Below are 20413 nucleotides of genomic sequence, written 5' to 3' on the forward strand. Positions count from 1 at the left end.
AGAGCTAATATCCCAAGCAGTATGTGTCTTGTAAAACCCTACACCACATTCTGCAAATGAGCTGCTTCTGGGTTCCTTTGGAAGCTCATTCTCCTTCATCTTCACCTCCAGTTTTTCTGCTTCAACCCTGACCTGCTTCTACATATATGTTTGATAGCAATATATAGATGTCAAGATTACAGGATTCAGGCTCAATGGGTTTGTTGGCTACTTGAGCTAGTTCTCACCAAGTAATGCATCTAAACTACAGCATTTGGTGGGTCAAATGATATAGCTGGATGGTTAAGTCACACTCATAGCTGAGGGTTCTCGGGTTCAAATCCTGCAGTTTGCCCTATTTTATAATAATAATAATAATAATAATAATAATAATAATAATAATAACAACAACGATAAACTTGTGTTGAACATAACCATGCCAAACACAACTATGGTGTCGGATAGAGTCTAACCAACTTGCACTTGCACTATGAGTTTCAACTCATTGATACCCTACAGACGTCCTCATCAAAAGACTTTACCATGTGCATACAAACAATTACAAGCTTTGCAATAAAGATGATAATCATATGAATTGGTCTCAGTTCTACAAAACTTGTGTTATGCCAAACATGTCCAGGACACGACGTAACCATATCCTTGTGTGGGACAGAGACCATATCCACTGGATCTGAGAGCAATGTTGTTAAAATCAGTTCCCTAGATGAATCGGTTTATTAAAAAAAATGAAAAAATCTAATAAAATCTAATCTAATCAAGCGATCAACTTTTAACCATCAGATGACATGTGTCATTAAAAAACATAAAACATATTAAAAAAAATTAGCCCCATAAAAAGTATTCAAAAAATGAATTGAATTGGCCCCTTTTGAATCGTCCCGACTTGCCAATTCAGACCGATCTTAACAACATTGTCTGAGAGCACTTCTTTTAAATGAACCAACCTGCCAACCCAAAAATGGAATAGAGCTGGAAGGTTGCAGTTCTAACTTGTCCCACTTTTATGACTAAGTGGGTGTCATCCAAAGGCGCCATTGAAATATCTCCACTTACAAAAATTAATAATTCCATATAAAATATTGATGCCAAAACCCCCATCATAAAATGCCATCGGAAACTGGTGGAATGGAAAAATTAAAAGGGACCACAAAAACTAACAAGGACATTGAAGGCCTGATAACATATCAACATTACCTTTTTCGAATGATGAGAATTTTCCTAAAAACAGAAATTGGATTTCAACATGTAGAATATTACATTATAATGACCAGATAATTTCATGATTTCTTAGATGACCGGAAACCGCCAAATCCCATCATCGATGCTACATCAACATCCTCGTCCTCACCATCCTCAGCAGCTTTTTCCTTCTAAATTCATCAAAGTCATCAATCAGTATCCATGATTTAACAAAAAAAAGTTCAGTATTTTTTTTTCTGAGAAATGTGCATACTTTCTTTTCTTTCTTCCTTTCCCTGCGTTCCCTCTTTCTCTCTTCTTCCTCTTGCTGTTGTTTCAATATTCTAGCATCCAAATCTGTCAAATACAAATTCATCAGCTAAGAAATCTCAAGAGATGTTCATCTCAACCAAAAAGAAAATGTTTTAAAAAAGAATGGTGTACTACATAAATATCCAATGAAACAATAAAACTACTTTCAAGTAAAAATTTTAAAAAAACAAAAGAAATGATAGAGATCCTACCTTGCTCGGTAAAGCTTCCACCTATTTTCCGCTTCTTGAGAACTTCAAATCGTTCCTGAACCTGGAAGTAGAATTATAACCTTGTTAAGAAATGCTGAAATACAAAACTTGATGACCATTGTATAGGATCATCTATCATAGAAACAAAATGAAACCAGTTCAACAGAAATTTGCACCATTGGAACTTGAGGTTCAAAATATAATGAACAGCTCAATGAGGGAGACAACAATACACTGGCTATGCTAGGATCCTACCAAAGAAGAAATGGAACTTCAAAATGAAACATCTTAGGGTGTGTTTGCATGTCACGGAAAGATGCTCTGCACCGCAATCCGCACGGAGTATCCTTCCGCGGTAAATGAATCAGACCCCCCCCCCAGACAAAAAACGTTACTGCACTTTTTGGAGGGGAGGGTTTGCGTTGATTTTGGGCCCCGCTTTCCTTGCGGAAAGTGAGTCCCTTGTTCGCATGCATCTGTGGGCCCCACAGAAAAGATGGGGCTTTGCACCATTCCGCACCCCCCTCTTTTCAGTGACATGCAAATGGGCCATTAGTGATGATACTTGCACATTAGAGTCAAAGATAGCTGAAGACAAAAAATACAATAGCAACCAGGAATTGGAATAAAATTCTAAGATTTTAGAGAGATGGTCATGATAAGACATTATGCATAATAAGCAGTTAACTGAACCATAACTATATAATCAAATTTTCAGTCAGAACAACGACATCAAATACAATCCAAAAGATCAATCAACTTCAATGCCGGAAGCTGCAAACCAATCAATTGAAAAAAGGAAGCCACTTCAAATTAAAAAAAATGTGATTTGTGTTCTAATGCTTCAAGTATTTCTCTAGAACCTAAAATCACTGCAGTTGCATGGAGGACAAGTGCAATCTCCTAGAGGCTGTCACACTTCAACAATTAGAAAATCAACAAAATAACAACCTACTACAGGTAATCCACAGTTCATTTTGAACACATCCATCAGCATGCAAATAGCATAATTCTTGTGTTTCAGCAATAACGCTGCAGAGCCGACTTCTAAATCTAGGATTAAGAAGTTCTGGTACTTTGAATAACAAAGAGAATCCCTTAAAGAGGGCCTCCCATTATATCAAACCAAGATGGATCCCAAGCATTACACAAAGCGAAAAGTTAACTGCTATCTAAACCTTTTTCTCTTTTCCAAAGTCACACAACTGTAGAAAGATTTGGAAGGAAAAAAGGGCAATTTCAAATTTTAAAGATACACACGTAGGGTCAAAAACATTTCTTAGGAAGCAAACAGATCCAGAGATCATTTGAAAAACAGAACCATCAGCTGCATCCTTAAGCTAAGGCTTCAAATTGGTATTAGCCCAGCCAATTTCAATCTTGTTCAGCCTACTCTTACTGGAGCTGTCCAAAGTTCCAAACCAGATGCCAAACATCCAAAAAGCTTGTCTTTTATGAAAGTGTTTATAATAGCTAATTTTCCATGGGATGTCAGAAAAATGCCCTTTGTGAAAACATTTATAGCTAACCCTTGAAGGGGAAACAGCCCTTTATCATGCATTATGGAATAAAAAATATATATGCTGCATATTCCACAAAATGGTTCGGAACAATGAATCAGAATCAAAGCAAGACCTAGAACGGAAACTTCTTTAGGCTATCCATCTCTAAACCATTTTTTTACATCCTTTTCCAAAAATGATTGTTTCTCTTTTTTCTTAATCTACCTGAAGCATATCAATCACTTAAACCTTCCATCAAGAGCACAATATCAAGACCTTCATTTTCCTCTACATGAATACTGAACCTGATCTTGTGATCTTCGTGCAACTATATCGCCAACAGTTTAAATAAAAAAGATCATAAAGTCATGATTAAAACCCCTGAAAATTCATGAAATCACAAGAAAAATCAAAGAAAAGTGAAAATCACAAGAAAACTCTCTACCATCCCTGCTACCAGTGGGGGCTCTCTGGAGAAAAAAAGACAACCTGATATTTAAGAGAACCATCAAAGACTACTGTCCCATCCATGCCCTGGACAAAGAGGACACTTTCATTTTGGGAGGCAACCAAATGCCTCAGTGTCGATTCCTCCTGGATTGGCTCTTGTGAGGTGGGCACACATCTGCCAGTTTTATGCCTTCTTGTTTGCAAAGTTTATCACTGCTTGACTTTAATTTTTGACAAAACCTTTTGTTGTGATCTTCAAAAAGAAACACGCTAAACCTTCCAACCGTCTTGTGCTTTTTAAAATATCGACATTGTATTTTTCTTAGGTCATGACAGATAAAATTAAGGGTGGGCATCAGATTAGATGCCATATAGGCTGGGTTTGATCACCCACTGATCCATCAGCATCCCCATGATGAGTTGTGGAGCCTGATTCAGAGTTTTTGCCCTTGCAGTAGGGGGGTCCGGGGGCTTTCCCCGGCGTGGGTCCCGGTTTCTTATGGATCAGACCCGACTTGTTTAGGTTTAGGGTTGTCGCCCTTGCCTTATAAATTCTTTCTTTTCTTTCCCTCTTGTAACAGTCGTAAAGAGCAATAAAGGTTTTTATATGGGTGGCCGTGGTTTTTTACTCTCTCTCGGATTTGAGGGGAGGTTTTTCCACGTAAATCTCTGTCCCTCTTTGTGTTTTGATTGTTCTTGTTTCTTCGTTTTCTTGCTTGAGCGTTTTCTAACACCCCACTCAGGACATGTTGCCAGATCGGCCAGGATGGGCCAGGCCAACCCATTACTCACCTTTTATTTGGTTGAGCAGCGTGGCCCATCTGGCGAGGCTTGGGGTGGGCTTTTGAACCCTGGCCTAGCCCAAATGTATCCAGTAGGAGACTAGACCAGGATGCATCCCATCCAATCAGCAGCCTGGCCAACCCCTACACAATTAGACATAATTAGCATTTCCATGAAAATCTATCCAACTTTGAAACGTGTCATTTAACACACTCTCATTAAGGGAAAAGACGAAAAGCAAAAATAAGGAACAAAAAATCTGCACCAAGTTGATATAGACCAGCTAGGAGGCCAGTGCCACAATCTCTTCCCCTCCCTTTCTTGCTATTTTTGCTTTTCGTCTTTTCCCTTAATGAGAGTGTGTTAAATGACACTTTCTAACCGTTGGGGACTCCAACAGCTATCTCATGTTGTTCTTATTTAAAGGCCTCTTGGCCTTCTTGTATATCATTGCTTCTTTGAAGCTTTTCTATTTTTTGTTAATAATACACAGTGCCTTAGTGCACTTATTTCCTTTGTCTTGAGTGAGATACGGATTTATATCTGTATTGTGTTGAAGATCTGCTGATTTACATGGTATCAAAGCCAGGTTCCCTGTAAACAGCTATTTCTTGTTTTGAAGCACCTCGGTTTGCTGGTTTCTGAACACCAACTGTTTGGTGTTTTGCCTCTGATCAAAGGCAGATCAGTTTCTGATCTGATTCTGTTCTTACGCTGCTGCTGTGGGCATAATCTGTTGCTGTCAAATCTGCTGTGACAGATTGCTGTTTGAAGTGCTGCAGCAACCAACTTTGCTGCGGAAGAATCTTGTGTTGTCATCATTGGTGTATTGCTGAAATTTTGAAGACTGCTGCATTTCAAAGGCATTCTTGTGTTCAAAAGTCATACTCTTCTTCAAATCTATAAGGTGTGATTCTTCTTATTTTAAATTCTGTTTTATTGAAATGGAAGAGAAAGAATTTGGTTTCTTGTCTACCATTCCCAAGCTTTCTTCTACCAATTATAGAACATGGGCCTCTTCTATGGAACATATTTTTTGGGGAAGAAATCTTTGGGGATATATAGATGGATCCGATGAGGAACCTCAACTATCTCTCACAAAGAAAGTTGAAGGGAAAGAAGTGGAGTTAAATCAAAATGAAAAAGAAAAGGCTTTCAATGAATACAATAAGAAATGGAGAGCTTGGAATTGTGGTCATCATAAGACCATTCATTGGCTTCAAGCGGGTGTAGATTCGACCACACAAGCTCAAATATCCAATTTTCAATTAGCTTATGAAGCTTGGGATTATATAAAGGAAACCTTTACTTTAAAGGATGCTGCTCACAAGGCCAATCTCCAAAGAGGCATTATGCTTGCTCAACAAGGAGACAAAACTATTAGGGAATTTTATGGAGAAATAATGCAATTATGGGATCAACTTTTATCATGTGAACCCAAATGGACAACTGATTTAGCTTTTCGAAGGCAACAATTAGAAAAAGGCAAACTTTTTAAATTCATTAATAGCCTTCGACCGGAGTTTGATGGAGTAAAAACATCCCTTCTTCATAGAGAACGACCACCTACGATTCAAGAAGCACTTGCCGAGTTAACAATGGAAGAGACAAGGTTGACAAGTCAAAATCTCAAGAATGATAGTGTCCTTGCCATGTCTAAACCGGGATATAATGTCAAGCCTTATAGACCTCCGCACTTCAACAAGCAAAGCAATGAAGATTTTTACAAAAATGTTATATGCCATTATTGCAAACAAATGGGACATATTAGACCTAAATGTCTCAAGCTAAGGAAGGAAGAAAAGAAAGTTGTCACCATTGAAAGTAAGGAAGAATCTTCTTTAAGTGACATTCAAGCCTTTATGGGAGGGATGCAAGCTTCTATCTCTCAACTTGTTCAAGCACTTCAACCTTTGATCAAGGGAAATTCTTTCACCGGAGCCACCATCTCGTCCAATCAAGGTATGAATTCTTGGCTTCTAGACTCGGGTGTCTCTTTTCATATGACTCCCAATGAAACTATTCTTTCCGAATGTAAACCTATCTACTTGGACAAATATGTTTCTACGGCCGATGGAACAAATTTAAAAATTAAAAGTATTGGAAAACTTGAAAAGAACCTTCAAAATCTCAAACTTTTTAAAGTTCCTAATGTTAGATGCATTCCCAAATTGAATTTAAATATTTTATTTGTTTCACAAATAACCGATCATGGGTGCAATGTCCTATTCTCATCCAAAGATTGCATTGTGCAGGATCGCCAGTTCGGGATGCGGATTGGGGAAGGCTATAGAAGAAGAGATTTGTACTACATGGATTTTCTTAACTTAGGCCAAAAAGCTTTTTGTAATTCCATGAAGAAAGTTTATATAAATCTTCTTCACGAAAGATTAGGGCATCCTCACATAGAAAAACCGTTTACCTTATCCTTTGCTAAGGAATTTTGTAAGGAAAATTTTGTCTGTAATGATTGTATTTTGGGAAAAATGAAAGCTCCACCTTTTGGTTCAAGGAATTTTCTTTCTGCTAAACCTTTTGAATTAATTCATTCGGACGTATGGGGACCAACACCCGTGGTCTCTAAAGGAGGCTTCTCTTATTATGTAATTTTTTTTTTATGACTTTACTAGATGTACTTGGATATATTTCCTCAAGTTTAAATCTGAAGTCTTTGGTTACTTCAGGATTTTTCATAAAATGATTCAAAATCAATTTGATGTGAATGTTATTATGCTAAGAACTGATTCAAGAGGAGAATATCTTTCTAATGAATTTAAAAATTATTTAGAAGAAAATAGAATTATTCATTAAAGGTCTTGTCCTAAAACTCCTCAACAAAATGGTTTAGCTGAAAGAAAACATAGACATATCATTGAAACAACTAGAACTTTACTTATTTCAAGGGATGTTCCAAAATTTTTTTGGGCAGAAGCTGCTCTTATGACTGTCTACTTAATAAATAGAATGCCCTCCTCATGTCTTCAAAATATAACTCCTATTTACAAGCTTTTGAAAATAGAACTTGATTACAATCGTCTTAGAGTATTTGGATGTAAATGTTTTGTCCTAACAGATCAAAATGACAAGCTTTCTAACAAGGTTATTCCTTGTTAGTTTATAGGGTATGCTGAAAACCAAAAGGGATACAGATGTTATGATTTAAAAAATGACAAACTTCATGCATCTAGGAATGTGACCTTTCTTGAAAATGAAAATGGATTTGATAAGAGTATCTCACAAAACTCCAATGATTATTCTTTTCTAAATATACCTGCATTGACTAATGATGACTTTGATACTAATACTGATGATCCATTTGATGAAGAAACCACAAATGTAGAGATTTTACCTATCAGATGTGAATCCATTGATGATCCCTCTGAGCTGAATGAGTCTACTAGTGATTCTCCTATTAGAAATGAACAAGAGTTTGTTAGAAGATCTCAAACAATGACTAGGCCACCTACAAAATTTGTCTCATATGATTCTTTTTCTCCAAAACATAGATCTTGTCTTATAGCTTTACATGCATTTGTTGAACCAACTAATTACAATGATGCCCCCGAATGGGAGGAAGCTATGAAATGTGAATTGAATGCTTTTGAAAAGTGTAAAACTTGGGAGATTGTTAACCTTCCAAAGGACAAAAAACCTATAGGGTCTCGATGGGTGTATAAAGTTAAGACTAAAAGTGATTGAAGTCTTGAGAGATATAAAGCTAGACTTGTAGCGAAGGGATATGCTCAGGAATATGAGGTAGATTATGAGGAAACCTTTGCTTCCGTATCCCGTATGACATCGGTTAGAGCTCTTATTTTTATTGCTTCCATTAACGGTTGGTCATCTTTATCAAATGGATGTTAAAAATGCTTTTTTAAATAGAGACCTTAATGAAATTGTTTATATAGAACCTCCTCCTGGTACGAATCTTCTTCAAGGAAAAATTCTTCAACTTAAAAAAGCTCTGTATGATTTGAAACAAGCTCTTAAAGCTTGGTTTGACAAATTCAATAAGATAATAGATCAACTTCAATTCAAATCTTGTTATACTGATACTGCTCTTTTTGTCAAAAATTCTGAAGAAAGAATTATGATTTTACTATTGTATGTTGATGATATGATCATAACTGGAAGTGACAAACATGAGATTACTGAAATAAAAAACATTCTTAAACAAAAATTCGATATGTCAGATTTAGGTTTCCTGACTTATTTTCTGGGTATTGAGGTAGCCTACTCACCCAGAGGCTACCACCTATCTCAAATTAAATTTGAGTCTAGTATTATTGATCGTTTTGTAGATACCCCTGAAGCTTTGGGTGTAAAAATGAAGATTAATGTTGGGGAACCACTCCTTACAGACAACTCATCAGAGCACTTTCATATCTTACTATCACTGATTCAGATATCTCTCATGTTGTACATACGGTCAGTCAGTTTCAACATGCTCCAACTACAATTCATATGGGAGTTGCCCTTCGCATTGTCAGAATACTCTAACAAAGGGGGTTTTTTTGTCTTCTTCATCATCGCTGGAACTCGCTGCATATACTGATGCAGACTAGGGAGAAGATCCTAATAATCATCATTCTACTATTGGCTTCTGTATCTTTTTGGGAAGCTCATTGATATCATGGAGGTGCAAGAAACAACAAAAAATATCTTTATCGTCAACCGAAACAGAATATAGAGCGATGGCTACTACAACTTCTGAACTTATTTGGATAAAAAGTCTCCTAAAAGATATGGGTATAGGCCTGAATTCTCCATCAAAATTATGCTACGACAACAAGAGTGCTATTTACATTGCCAGCAATCACACGTTTCATGAAAGAACCAAGCATATAGAGATGGATTGTCATTATGTTCGGGAAGAATTTTTGAAGAATTCCATTGAGCTGCCATTTGTTACATCTGAGCATCAGCTGACTGACTTCTTCACCAAACTCCTTGCGGCTCCTCGCTTTAATTTCCTTCTCAACAAACTTTCGGTCCTTCGCCCGTGAGTTTGAGGGGGGGAGTGTTAATATATATATATATATATATGTGTGTGTGTGTGTGTGTGTGTGTTGCTGTCCTGGATTTTTGTATCTCTTTTTTTGTGTTTTTTATTTTTTATTTTTTTTGTATTTCCTTTGCTGACTGTGTCAGCTATAGGAGCTGTTGGACCCCCCCCCCCCAACGACTAGTTTTCTAACCGTTGGGGACTCCAACAGCTATCTCATGTTGTTCTTATTTAAAGGCCTCTTGGCCTTCTTGTATATCATTGCTTCTTTGAAGCTTTTCTATTTTTTGTTAATAATACGCAGTGCCTTAGTGCACTTATTTCCTTTGTCTTGAGTGAGATACAGATTTATATCTGTATTGTGTTGAAGATCCGCTGATTTACAGAGACCTCCAAAATCACAAAGCAAATACTTCATTGATTTCTATTGCTAATTACATGAGGGTTTATATAACCTCATTGCCCTAATCTGGATATCCCCTACTGGATCCCTAACCGGATCTGTTCTACTCATACTCAACCCCATTGTTTCCTTTACACAATCTTTGTACGCCCAGCCTCCCAGGTCCCAAACCAACACGTACATGACCCAAACCCAAATGTATGCAGCATTGAGCCCCTTAGCACCTTGGCACTTGGCTTCCACAAGTGTATCTGCCCCCATTCCTTCATGTCCACCTTGCCCTCAAGTGGATCACACATTTCAGCAAGTAACAAACTCACTCTGTCACTTGTTCTTATCCATTATGTTTTATCAGTTAGATATGCAAAAGTCTACCATATTGCCGGGAACCAAACATAGTTTGATAATTGAAAGTGCCCCAACTTCATCTTGCATATATATGGGTTACTGTTTGCTACCCTCGTGGTCGTGGGTAAGGAACCCCTTAGTGAAAAAATGTAATATTTTTATTTTATTTTTTTAGTGTTTTTGCACATTAACCCTCCACATGTGATCTACATATCAAGTTTAGCAGAAAATGACCTTTGGATCATGTTTTTTTGACGTATATGTCAAATTTTATGAGGGTTGAAAAATCAACGGCCTACAATGTACCAAATTTTCAAGCCTCAAAAAAGCATGTTTTTATGTCCAAAAACTATGATCCAAGAGTTGATTCCTACTATTTTCACCATGCTAAACACATCCATGAGGTCAGATTTGGCCAAAACAACCTCCCCCTATGAGTTCCAACTAGGGGGTTCCTTTCCCACGAGGGTATTTCTTGGAGAGATTTTCAAAAGTTGATAAATCTCGAGAATAACTCAAGAATATGTTGGAAGTTTAAAAAAATGAAAAAAATATAAATAATAACAAAAAAGCTAAGAAAATAATAAGTTTTGCATTATTTTTCTTTTAAAAATATAAAGAAACATGTTTTAAAGGTTTTAAAATATAAAAGAAACAAAAAAAAAGTAATTGCAAACTTAAAATAAAAAAGAAAAAAAATTCCAAAAATATCACGATATTTTGAAAATATCACAAGATATTACCTTTAATATCGGCTACCTTAAAATATTAGTATTTCTCATGATATTTTCAAAATATCACTGATATCGATGACAGTTATATATATATATATATATAGTGAAAATATGACTCATGTAATGTTAGATTCTTAAAGTTGGCCTCCATTACATTGAGAAACCATAAAAGATGGAAATTGTGAAGGGACACTAAACTTACTACTCAAATTAAATCATTTTACTTCCCTAGGAGAAAGTTAGTATTAGGTGAACTTCCAAAGCCTTTAAGAAAACCAACTAGACTATAATGCACACCACATCCAAGTACAGTCATTTAACAGCAAAACAGGTAAGAACCAAACCAAAACACAAAAGTGATTCAGTCCAAGCAGCTTTAATCTAATACTGTATGTCTCTAATTTTGTTATGTCAGCCAAGAGAGATATCTCAAGAACTAGAGATTCATAGCTTTTGACTAGATTATGAGCTTCATCACCAAAGCACTGACACTCACTAATGGCACAAAAATCAAAACAATCTCATTGCTTCTGGAACAAGAGAGAGACCTGTTGAAGAGAAGCGCGTTCCACCCGCATTGACATGCCCAAAGCTCTTTGATCTAAGGTGACATGTAAAGGAACAGACAAGTTAGATAGGACTTAACATACAAATCATGTAAATACATGGAAGGAACATACGTTTTTTCCCATTGATGTGGTCCAAGAAATTTGCAGAATCCTTTACCACACATTCACAAACATCACAATAGTACCCCGCCTGTAACAGAGCACAAGATATAAGATAAAATTTATTATAGTTAAAGGAAATAAAAATATTGAAATAAAAATCAGATTTCAATAGCTCAATGAACCGAATCAAGCCAATACTTGCAACATTTTTTTTAATTCTTCAGTACTGCAGCAACACTTTAAACTTTTGGATACCATCTTATGTTCAAGAACTGGAAAGAAACTTCCCTACATGCCACAATTTCCTATCCAACAGCATTGCAATGGAATCGTATATAAAGGGTGTCCACCCAGGACCTCAATAGTATTGTGACAGAGAGAATCAAAACATGTGATTTTCTCCAATCCAATAATTTATATGCAAAGTTTCCTTCTTATCTTCAAATTGAAAGGAAACTTTTACAAAATAAATGAAAGTTCAAATAAATTTTCATGGAGCATGCAACAACACAGAATCATACACAAGGTTTGACAAGATTTAATTATCTTGCCTAGGCGAGCTGAAAAGTAGTGACAAGGATAAACTAACACAGAAAAACAGACATTAAAGATGATTCAATAGAAAAACAAGTCACCGTGCCATTAACAAAATCAGTCTAAGACCAATAATTTTTTTTCACCCAACCTAGATGCCCAATTCAAAATGGCACACCACAGAGAAAAGAAGAATAATGATCATTTCTTGAAGTCTAATTAAGTATTAGCAATATTTGCATAGCAATGAAACAATTTTAATAAAAAGTATAGTAGAACAAGAGTATATGATGGATAATACCTGCTGACTCAATGGTGCAACAGGAGTGACAACCTGCATAAAATACATGACCTTTGTCAAGAATAAACAATGGGTTTCTCACAAACAATTACAACTTGATCAATCAAAGTCGAGAACAGATAGCCACTTGACCATTCAAGTAGCATGTAATTTGGTTAACCACTAATAGATGGGCAGAGCCAGACCACACTAATTTTCACCTATCAAAAACCTATAAAGCTCACAACATTACAGATTTTTCAAATGTATTAAAGAAGGATAAATGATGGAACGATGTGATGAAGCATGCTGTTAGCTTCAATTTATAAAGCTTATGTCTTTTTAATACTCCATTTTGTTCTTCTAATTATATACAGCATCATTAAAAATTTAATATCCAAGGTCCCTACTTTAATCATCTGAAAAAATGTAAAAACTATATTTGAATCTCCCACAGAAAAGAAAAACCTTGTGAAATAAAAGGGAAGAAAAGAGTGAATATGACAAACAAAAAAGAGAGATAGACAAAGGCAGGAACTTCTGGGAATTCAAGCCTCTCTTACCTAAAGCATCTACTGGCTAATGCGCTTCACAAAATTTTTCCCCACATTGGCCAGTGAGGTTCGTCAAGAAAAATCTTGGGACTAGAACTCGAAGGAAGGCCTCTATTAGGCAAACCATCCATCATTTAATTGCCCCAAGATAAATAATACCTCTAGTTAACGTAAAAACTCATCACAAGAGCAAGCTTCATCTGAACTTAAATTTCTTGCCACCAAATCTCACTCACAATATATTCTATGCCCTCGAGATAAACACCTAATTATTTCTTGGATTCTATGTCACAGGGACTCGGCCAACTGGGTGCCGCACCCGTGTCGACGCGATGCAGGTACCGCACCCAGTGTTGTGAAAAGCGTTGAGGCGTAGCGAGGCGCTCCACCAAAATCTGAGGCGAGGCGTAAGCCTTGAGGCGTAAAGCATAAGCCTCAAAGTTTTTTTTTAAACTTAAAAAATATATAAAAATTATCTAAAATTATAAAAAAATAAAAAAATCTTTATTGATGAAGCAACAACCAACAAGAAATAAAAAATCTCAAAAAATAGTGAGTTCATCAAAAATAATAGTGAGTGAGTTCATCAAAAATAAAACTTTAAGCCTTAGGATTTTTCTTCATAAGCTTGAAAATACAACACACATATCTCCAATATTTAAGCCCAAACAAGAATAGTGAGTTCATCAAAAATAAAACTTTAAGCCTTAGGATTTTTCTTCATAAGCTTGAAAATACAACACACATATCTCCAATATTTTCAAACTATCACAATGTTTTAGCAGTATTTTCATGAAACATTATTAAAGTATTTTGTCATCATTTTTTCAAAATAATGAAAATCTGAAGCATGCAATGATATTATCATGAAACATTGTGATATTTCCCCTTCCTAGATTTCTGATTTAACATCTTTTTCTCAATTTCATATTATTTCTATCTATTATCTTTTTTCTATTTTCCATAGTTTGGCATGAAAGACAGCCTATTTCTATTCTATTTCCTGACTTTTCCATTTTTTCTCTCTATCCACAATTGCTAAGCTTTTCTCATGGAAAATAGGTGTGCTTGAGTTATCTCATCTAATCGACTCACTGAACATTGATAGTGATATCATGACTAGCTCAAAAATTATATCTTAGTCAGTAGGTTATGTATCCCCTTAACTTAAATGTTAAAGTTTAGCATAAACATGCTACAAGATCAACAATAGCACCTCAACCAAGGTGACTGCAGTCAATCATGTCAAAAGGCTCATCAGAAGCAGAAGAGTTGTGGCACTCCACAATCATCATCATGACTGATTGGTGACTATGCCCTTAAGTAGCAGAGGCTCTAAAATGAACAAAGTCCTTCACACTGTTAAAAGCTGATAATCGAAAAGCCATTGAAGGAAGGCAAAATGTCAGCCAGCCCTTTCTTTTTAATTTTCCTTTTTCTTATGATATGCAGGCTGGGGTTAGCCTCTCAGGTCTTGAACATGAGACTTTGTTGTGATAGTGCTACTTTACAATCCAGCTATCTCATTCTTTTAGGCCTGTCAACATGTCACCTAGCCCATGTCGACAGACCTAAACAGAAATTCCACAGGTTCCCATGTTGATCATCTATGTCACACAGGTGTGGGTGCGTGGTTGCGGCACTTTAAAAAAATTGGGGTGCGTGGTTGCGTGAGGGTATAAATTTGAGCGATGCAGCACCTTTACTAAGGGGCGTATGGTTTTCCACATTAACTGAAAACAAAAAGAATAAATTAGAATAGTTGAATGCATTTTCTGTGCATGAACTACAGCAAAAAGAGGCGTGTACGCCTCAGTCCGAGGCGCGCCTCGCCTCAAGGCGTGCGCCTCAAGGCCTATGAGGCGCACGCCTCATGGGTATTGCGCTTTATACCAGCGCCTCAAGGCACAAAGGCCCTCGCCTTGAGGCGAGGCGCGCTTTTTGCGCCTTGAGGCGCGTTTTTAATAACACTGACCGCACCCAAGGTCATTTATGTCCAACTTTTGGACTTTATATATATATATATATATATATATATATATATATTATATTTTTACCGCAACCACTCACCCAAGTTTTTTGAAAGTGCCGCACCCCCACACCCATGTGACATAGCTTGGATTGCATAGATGCTGAGCAAAAAAACTCCAAAGGCAACCAACTAAAGTTATCTACTACTGCATTGTACCAAGAGGTCATATTTCTTGGTCGAGAATTAACTGCAAGCAAAATTTCATATTTGTGGTGTGTAAAAGGCTAGGAATAAACACTAGTAATAATAATCTAAGCAAGTTTTTTTTTGACAAGGAACCATACACAGAAAGTAGAAAAGAAAATTGACACCATGTGTGAAAACATTCACAGCTAGGTTTCTAGTCCATCAAAGAGTACAAAAAAAACTTATAGTGGGCTTCAAGTCCCTCTCTTCCTCTAAAATAAGATAAACTAAATGAAAACAAGAAGCAGCAGAAGCATTGAGCAAAATATCTAGCAGCTAGAGAATACAACCTAATGTCATAAATTCATTTGAAAAATCAAATCAATTGCCGAGCCTTTACGGAAGATGAAAATCAAAACAATCATTCACCATGAAAGGAACAAGGCAAGTAGTAGGCTAATCCTACCAAACTATATTGCAAATTGGTCGATAACAACCATAACCATTATAATATACATTAGATGAATGCAAAAAGTTACATCAATTAGAATTCCACTCAAAGATTGAAACTGGCAAAAGCATAGCCAACTAGTGATTGTAAATTTCAAGATGCTATCATCATTCACATTAACAAATACAACATTCCATTTTCCCCTTAGCATGAAGCCTTAGCTAAGCCTTAACTTCATAAATGTTAATTACCAATATAAAATCCAAAAGAACTGTAACAGAAAGTAGAGAAAAATTTAAAATTTTCAAAAAGTAAATAAAAAATTTTTAAAGTGAAAGAAGGATTAGCAGTAACCTGCGTCTTCCCCAAGCGAGAATCAAGGTCAACTTCATAGTCCCTGTGTTTCAACGGTTGCCTTTGCACAGGAGGAGCCTTTGCTGAACGCACCCAAACAGCATTTCACATAGAAGTAAGTTTATAAGCATTAATCATATCCATTTATTTCCACAAGTTCACCACCCTTAATCGAAATACGCCACACCCACATCAAGAACCAAAGAGGAGAGTTCGACGACTCACCTTTCGACTTAAAGCCTTCCTCTTCCTATACACGGCCAAAAAAACAAAACCAAAAACATAAAAAAGAATCCCAACAACAACAACAACAACAATTAACTAATGCAACCATATCGGCATCGACCCACCTCACCTGCAACTCACGCTCTCGCGCCCGCTCCAAATACTCCTCTCTGTTCCATTTCCTTCTGTGGGTATTGTCCACCCCGACGGCCTACACCCAAAAACCAGCAAGGGAGGCTCCATTTTTACACCAATTTGAGAATAGTGAACCAGAATCAGGATGGTATCCATATATCTATCTACATATGCATGTATACATTACACATGTTTGTAAATAAGTAGAAATAGAGGAAGAAGGAACTCACATTACTAGCAGAATGGGCCATCAGAGTCTTGGATTTTCAGCTAAAACTTAATTCAGATTTGTGTAGAGATGGGCGCCCTTCCGCTTCAAGTAAAGTTCAGACTTAAACAGAGCATGTCTATAAAAACGAGAAATTATTAACCATCGATCAAATTAGAGGTTCTAAATACCCTAGAATTCTGCAGGAACCCTGGAAGATAGGCAGAAAAGAAAAGGAAAATCCAATCGATTCTATCTTTCAGAATCGCGAGACTCCCATAAACCCTAGAGAGAGAGAGAGAGACATTTAACCAGAAAAAAAAAATTAAATCGCACCTCTTCTCGTCCGATATTTCGTGCTGTGATCGGTGGCGATGTAAGGTCTTAGGGAGAGGCACAAAGACCAACGCTCACACGTGCGTTGTTTCGCCCTCGCATCACACGAGCGAAGAAGGTTGGTATTTTGGGTCTCGGATTTGTGAACCGGTGTAATGACCCGAAAGGCAAACTTCAATGCGGACAAACGGATCGGATTCTCAAACCTAGGTCCCTCACTTATCAGCTCCTCCCAAAGGCGGATTAGGTGCGATCACAATGCACACTTTGAGCCTGCTGCTGCACCTGACTGCCTTCATTCTCTCAAATACAGCCTGTCGACTGCGGGGCCCAACAGAAGATGGAGGGCAGATCAAGTTCAGCGGCAGACTAAAGTGTACAATGGGATTGCACCTGATCTGCAGTCAACCCTGCCCCATGCTACATCAAATTTTTGGATCTCAGTTCAAGGTAATCAAATGCATCCTTATATATCCCAATACATTAACTTGATTTGATCCATTCTCGTCTACATAAATTTTCGCTGAACTGAATCCATTTAATTTGATTTGGACCATTTGATAGGCACATGGAAGATCCTAAACAATGGTGGTGATATATAAGGCAATAAACAGGGTTTATAAACGTCAATAGTTTATTCATGTTGTTTTTTTAGCAATCCATTGACTCTTCGTAAATAGAACCCTACATATGTATTAAGTAATTTATACTGTTTATTTGGTAAAATATGATTTTAAGCAAGGTTATCGAAAGTGCCATAGTGAGTGGGGAAGCGCGTTTCGGAAGCACGAAATGTTGTGTTTTTTTGAAAAGTGCTAAAAAGCGCAAAAAAAATGAGAAACGCTTCTCATTTAGGGGAAGCTTGCTTCCTCTCTTTTTTTTTTCTCTTTTTCGCTTTTCTTATGTCGAGTTAGGAAGCTTTTGCTCAGGGATCCACCATGTTCATGCTACACACCCGGCTGACTAGGGCTAAAATCAATTTAGCTAAATGGGCTAGACCTTCATTCGGTTCCATAAATGATAGAATTAAAATGATCAGTGTGGAGCTAGAAGCCTGTCAATATATGATTGAAAAGGGAGATCCTGAAGGGGTTAGTAAAAGAACTGAATCTGCAAGATGAACTCTATGTTCTTCAGGAAATGAAAGAATTCACGTGAAAGCAGAAGGCTAAATGTCGGTGGCTTGAGTAGGGTGATCGGAATGCGACTTTCTTCCACTCTCTTTATAACTAGAACATAAATAGGACTAGAATAAATTTGATTATACTGAAAGATGGTTCAACCATCAAGGAGGCAGAAGGCATCAGAGAGGAGGCGGTTAAGTATTTCATGAGTCTATTTTAGAAAATAGCCACAGACCCATCCATCTGTTTAGGGGATAGGGAGCCTGGAGTAAGAAATGGGGAGAAAATATTAATGGAAAAACTGGTTTTGGGATGCGAAAGTGAAAGGCAGTTTTTGAACTCGAAGGAGATAGTGCCCCGGGTCCGGATGGATTTTCGGGTTTCTTCTATAAAAAATTTTGGCATATAATTGGTAAGGATGTGTCTAGAGCAGTCAAGACTTTTTTCATTAGCAATTCTGGCCTATATAACTTTATATATAAAGTTATTTTTAAGATTATGGTCGATAGGATGAAGGGATCCCTCAGCATAATAAACATGTTTTTCTTAAAGGAAGGACTCAGTGAGATGATTGACTCTAGGTTTTCTAGTAAGAATAAGTGGGTCTGGGATCCGTATGCTGGGACTTTCCTGTTGATCGGCTGGCCTGCGAAAAAAACACAAAAGAAACCAGATTCTGTGTAAAAAAATTCAGTTGCAGGGGGCAGATATACCTGATGCCACCATTGCTAAGTCGGGATCGATGGAAGGCTATGGCTACCGGAGCAGGGAGAAGCCGTTGGTGGTGGCTGGAGCAGAGGATGCGGTTTCTCCTCAGTCGGACTACGACCCTCCACAAGCGCAGGCTGCCAGATGCAGCCGGTGAGCATGACCGATTCCCGCGACCTGATGAAAATACTCTGAATGGAGAGGTAAGATTCTAAACCTTCTCTCATATTTCCATGTATGTGATATGTATCTTGTTTTTACATGTATTTCACTCTGTATTGGGGTTGCTCATGAAATCTCCTTTTATAGGCACAGAGTGGAAACAGTTGTGTAATTGTTTCACTTGATTCTGTGTGGGTTTAATGGAAGGAACACCTTCCGTGGGTGAGATTATCCATATCGTGGGTAACCACTACAAACGTGGTGGTTTAACCCAACATTCTTTCACTTGTTCCGACGATAAACCCTTTAACCAAAAAACTTTATGGGAATGTTCTTGATGAATAGATTGGCATTTATAATCTATTCTATAGGTCCTTAGTTGAATCTTTAATCCTTATGAGATTAACAACAAAAAATAATGAGAATTGTGAACTTAAAGTGATCACTTTATTTATATGCATATGTCCAAAAAAGTTTAACAAGCCCATCCTCATTACATGTTCGAAATATAATCCTGATGTTAGCCCTTTAGTAAGAGGATCAACGATCATCTCTTTGGTACCAATATTGATAATATGTACTAAATGATTCTTCGTCCTTTCTTTAACAACAAAATACTTCAATTTCATATGCTAATATGATGTAGTACTTTTGTTGTTTTTCGAAAAGGACATTGCAGCTTCATTATCACAGTAGACCTTCAGTGACTTCCCAATAGAATCAACCACCTTTAACTGTGATATGATGTTATTTAACCATATAGCCTACGAGGTAGTCTTGTACAATGCTATGAATTCTGCCTCAATGGTGTTGGCAGTAGTGGTCGTCTGCTTCCCACTCCTCCAAGAGATCACGCCCCCAACAAGTAAGAAGACGTACCCACTAGTAGACTTTCTACTATCAAGGCATTCTCCTAAGTCCGCATCTGAGTAACCAATGACCTCAAGGTGATCAAATTTATGATATGTCAACATATAGTCTTTTGTCCCTTGCAAGTACCACAAGACTTTCTTGGTATCCTTCCAATGGGGTATACCTGAGTTAAACTGAAACCTGCCAAGCACCCCTACTGCAAAAGAAATATCTGGTCGAGAACATGCTTGCGCATACTACAAGCTGCCAACAACTGATGCATATGGATAAGCACTCATCTCTGCTTTGTCAATATCGTCCTGTGGACAATTCTTTAGGCTCAGCTTGTCACCTTTTGATATGGGTGTTGAACTAGGAGAATAATTTTCCATCTTATATCGTTTTAACACTTTATCTATATAGGATCTTTGGGAGAGACCTAGAAAACCTTTTGCTCTGTCTCGACGGATCTCAATGCCAAGAACATAGGTCGCCTCACCCATATCTTTCATATCAAAATGTGATGCAAGAAACTGTTTTGTCTCTTAAAGCAACTTTATATCATTGGTTGCAAGTAAAATGACATCCACATACAACATCAATATAATGAACTTACTCTCACTTTCTTTAAAGTATATACATTGATCAATAATGTTTTCTGTAAACCCGAAAGTCACAATGACTTGAGAAAATTTAATATATCATTGTCGAAAGGCATGTTTAAGTCCATATA

The 20413-nt window shown here is 37.1% G+C and overlaps 1 protein-coding gene across 2 annotated transcripts; it reads right to left on the reverse strand.

The window, feature by feature from the left end:
• Window positions 1-1165: 1165 nt before the first annotated feature.
• Window positions 1166-16868, reverse strand: LOC149820696 (uncharacterized). 2 transcript variants are annotated; one of them, XM_089982195.1, is made up of 11 exons: window positions 16835-16868; window positions 16521-16637; window positions 16286-16366; window positions 16156-16180; window positions 15931-16013; window positions 12435-12467; window positions 11609-11687; window positions 11477-11529; window positions 1704-1764; window positions 1454-1536; window positions 1166-1370 (listed from the first exon to the last, which is right to left on the reverse strand). In XM_089982195.1, exons 2-11 carry the CDS (start codon window positions 16539-16541, stop codon window positions 1278-1280), a joined length of 612 nt encoding a protein of 203 aa, XP_089838321.1. In that variant the 5' UTR covers window positions 16542-16637; window positions 16835-16868; the 3' UTR covers window positions 1166-1277. The 2 variants fall into 2 exon arrangements, with proteins under 2 accessions (XP_089838321.1, XP_089838322.1); XM_089982196.1 differs by lacking the exon at window positions 16835-16868 and having other exon boundaries at window positions 16521-16666.
• Window positions 16869-20413: the final 3545 nt, after the last annotated feature.

Source organism: Nuphar pumila, chromosome 12 (genome assembly GCF_984573655.1).
Source record: "Nuphar pumila chromosome 12, dmNupPumi1.hap1.1, whole genome shotgun sequence".
NCBI classification, from domain to species: Eukaryota; Viridiplantae; Streptophyta; class Magnoliopsida; order Nymphaeales; family Nymphaeaceae; genus Nuphar; species Nuphar pumila.

Coding starts and splice junctions, on each gene's coding strand:
- LOC149820696 (XM_089982195.1), bottom strand. CDS start 16,541: ATGGCCCATTCTGCTAGTAAT. Junction 1,765..11,476: donor AACGCGCTTCTCTTCAACAG/GTCTCTCTCTTG, acceptor TTCTACTTCCAG/GTTCAGGAACGATTTGAAGT. Junction 1,537..1,703: donor TGGAAGCTTTACCGAGCAAG/GTAGGATCTCTA, acceptor TGTATTTGACAG/ATTTGGATGCTAGAATATTG.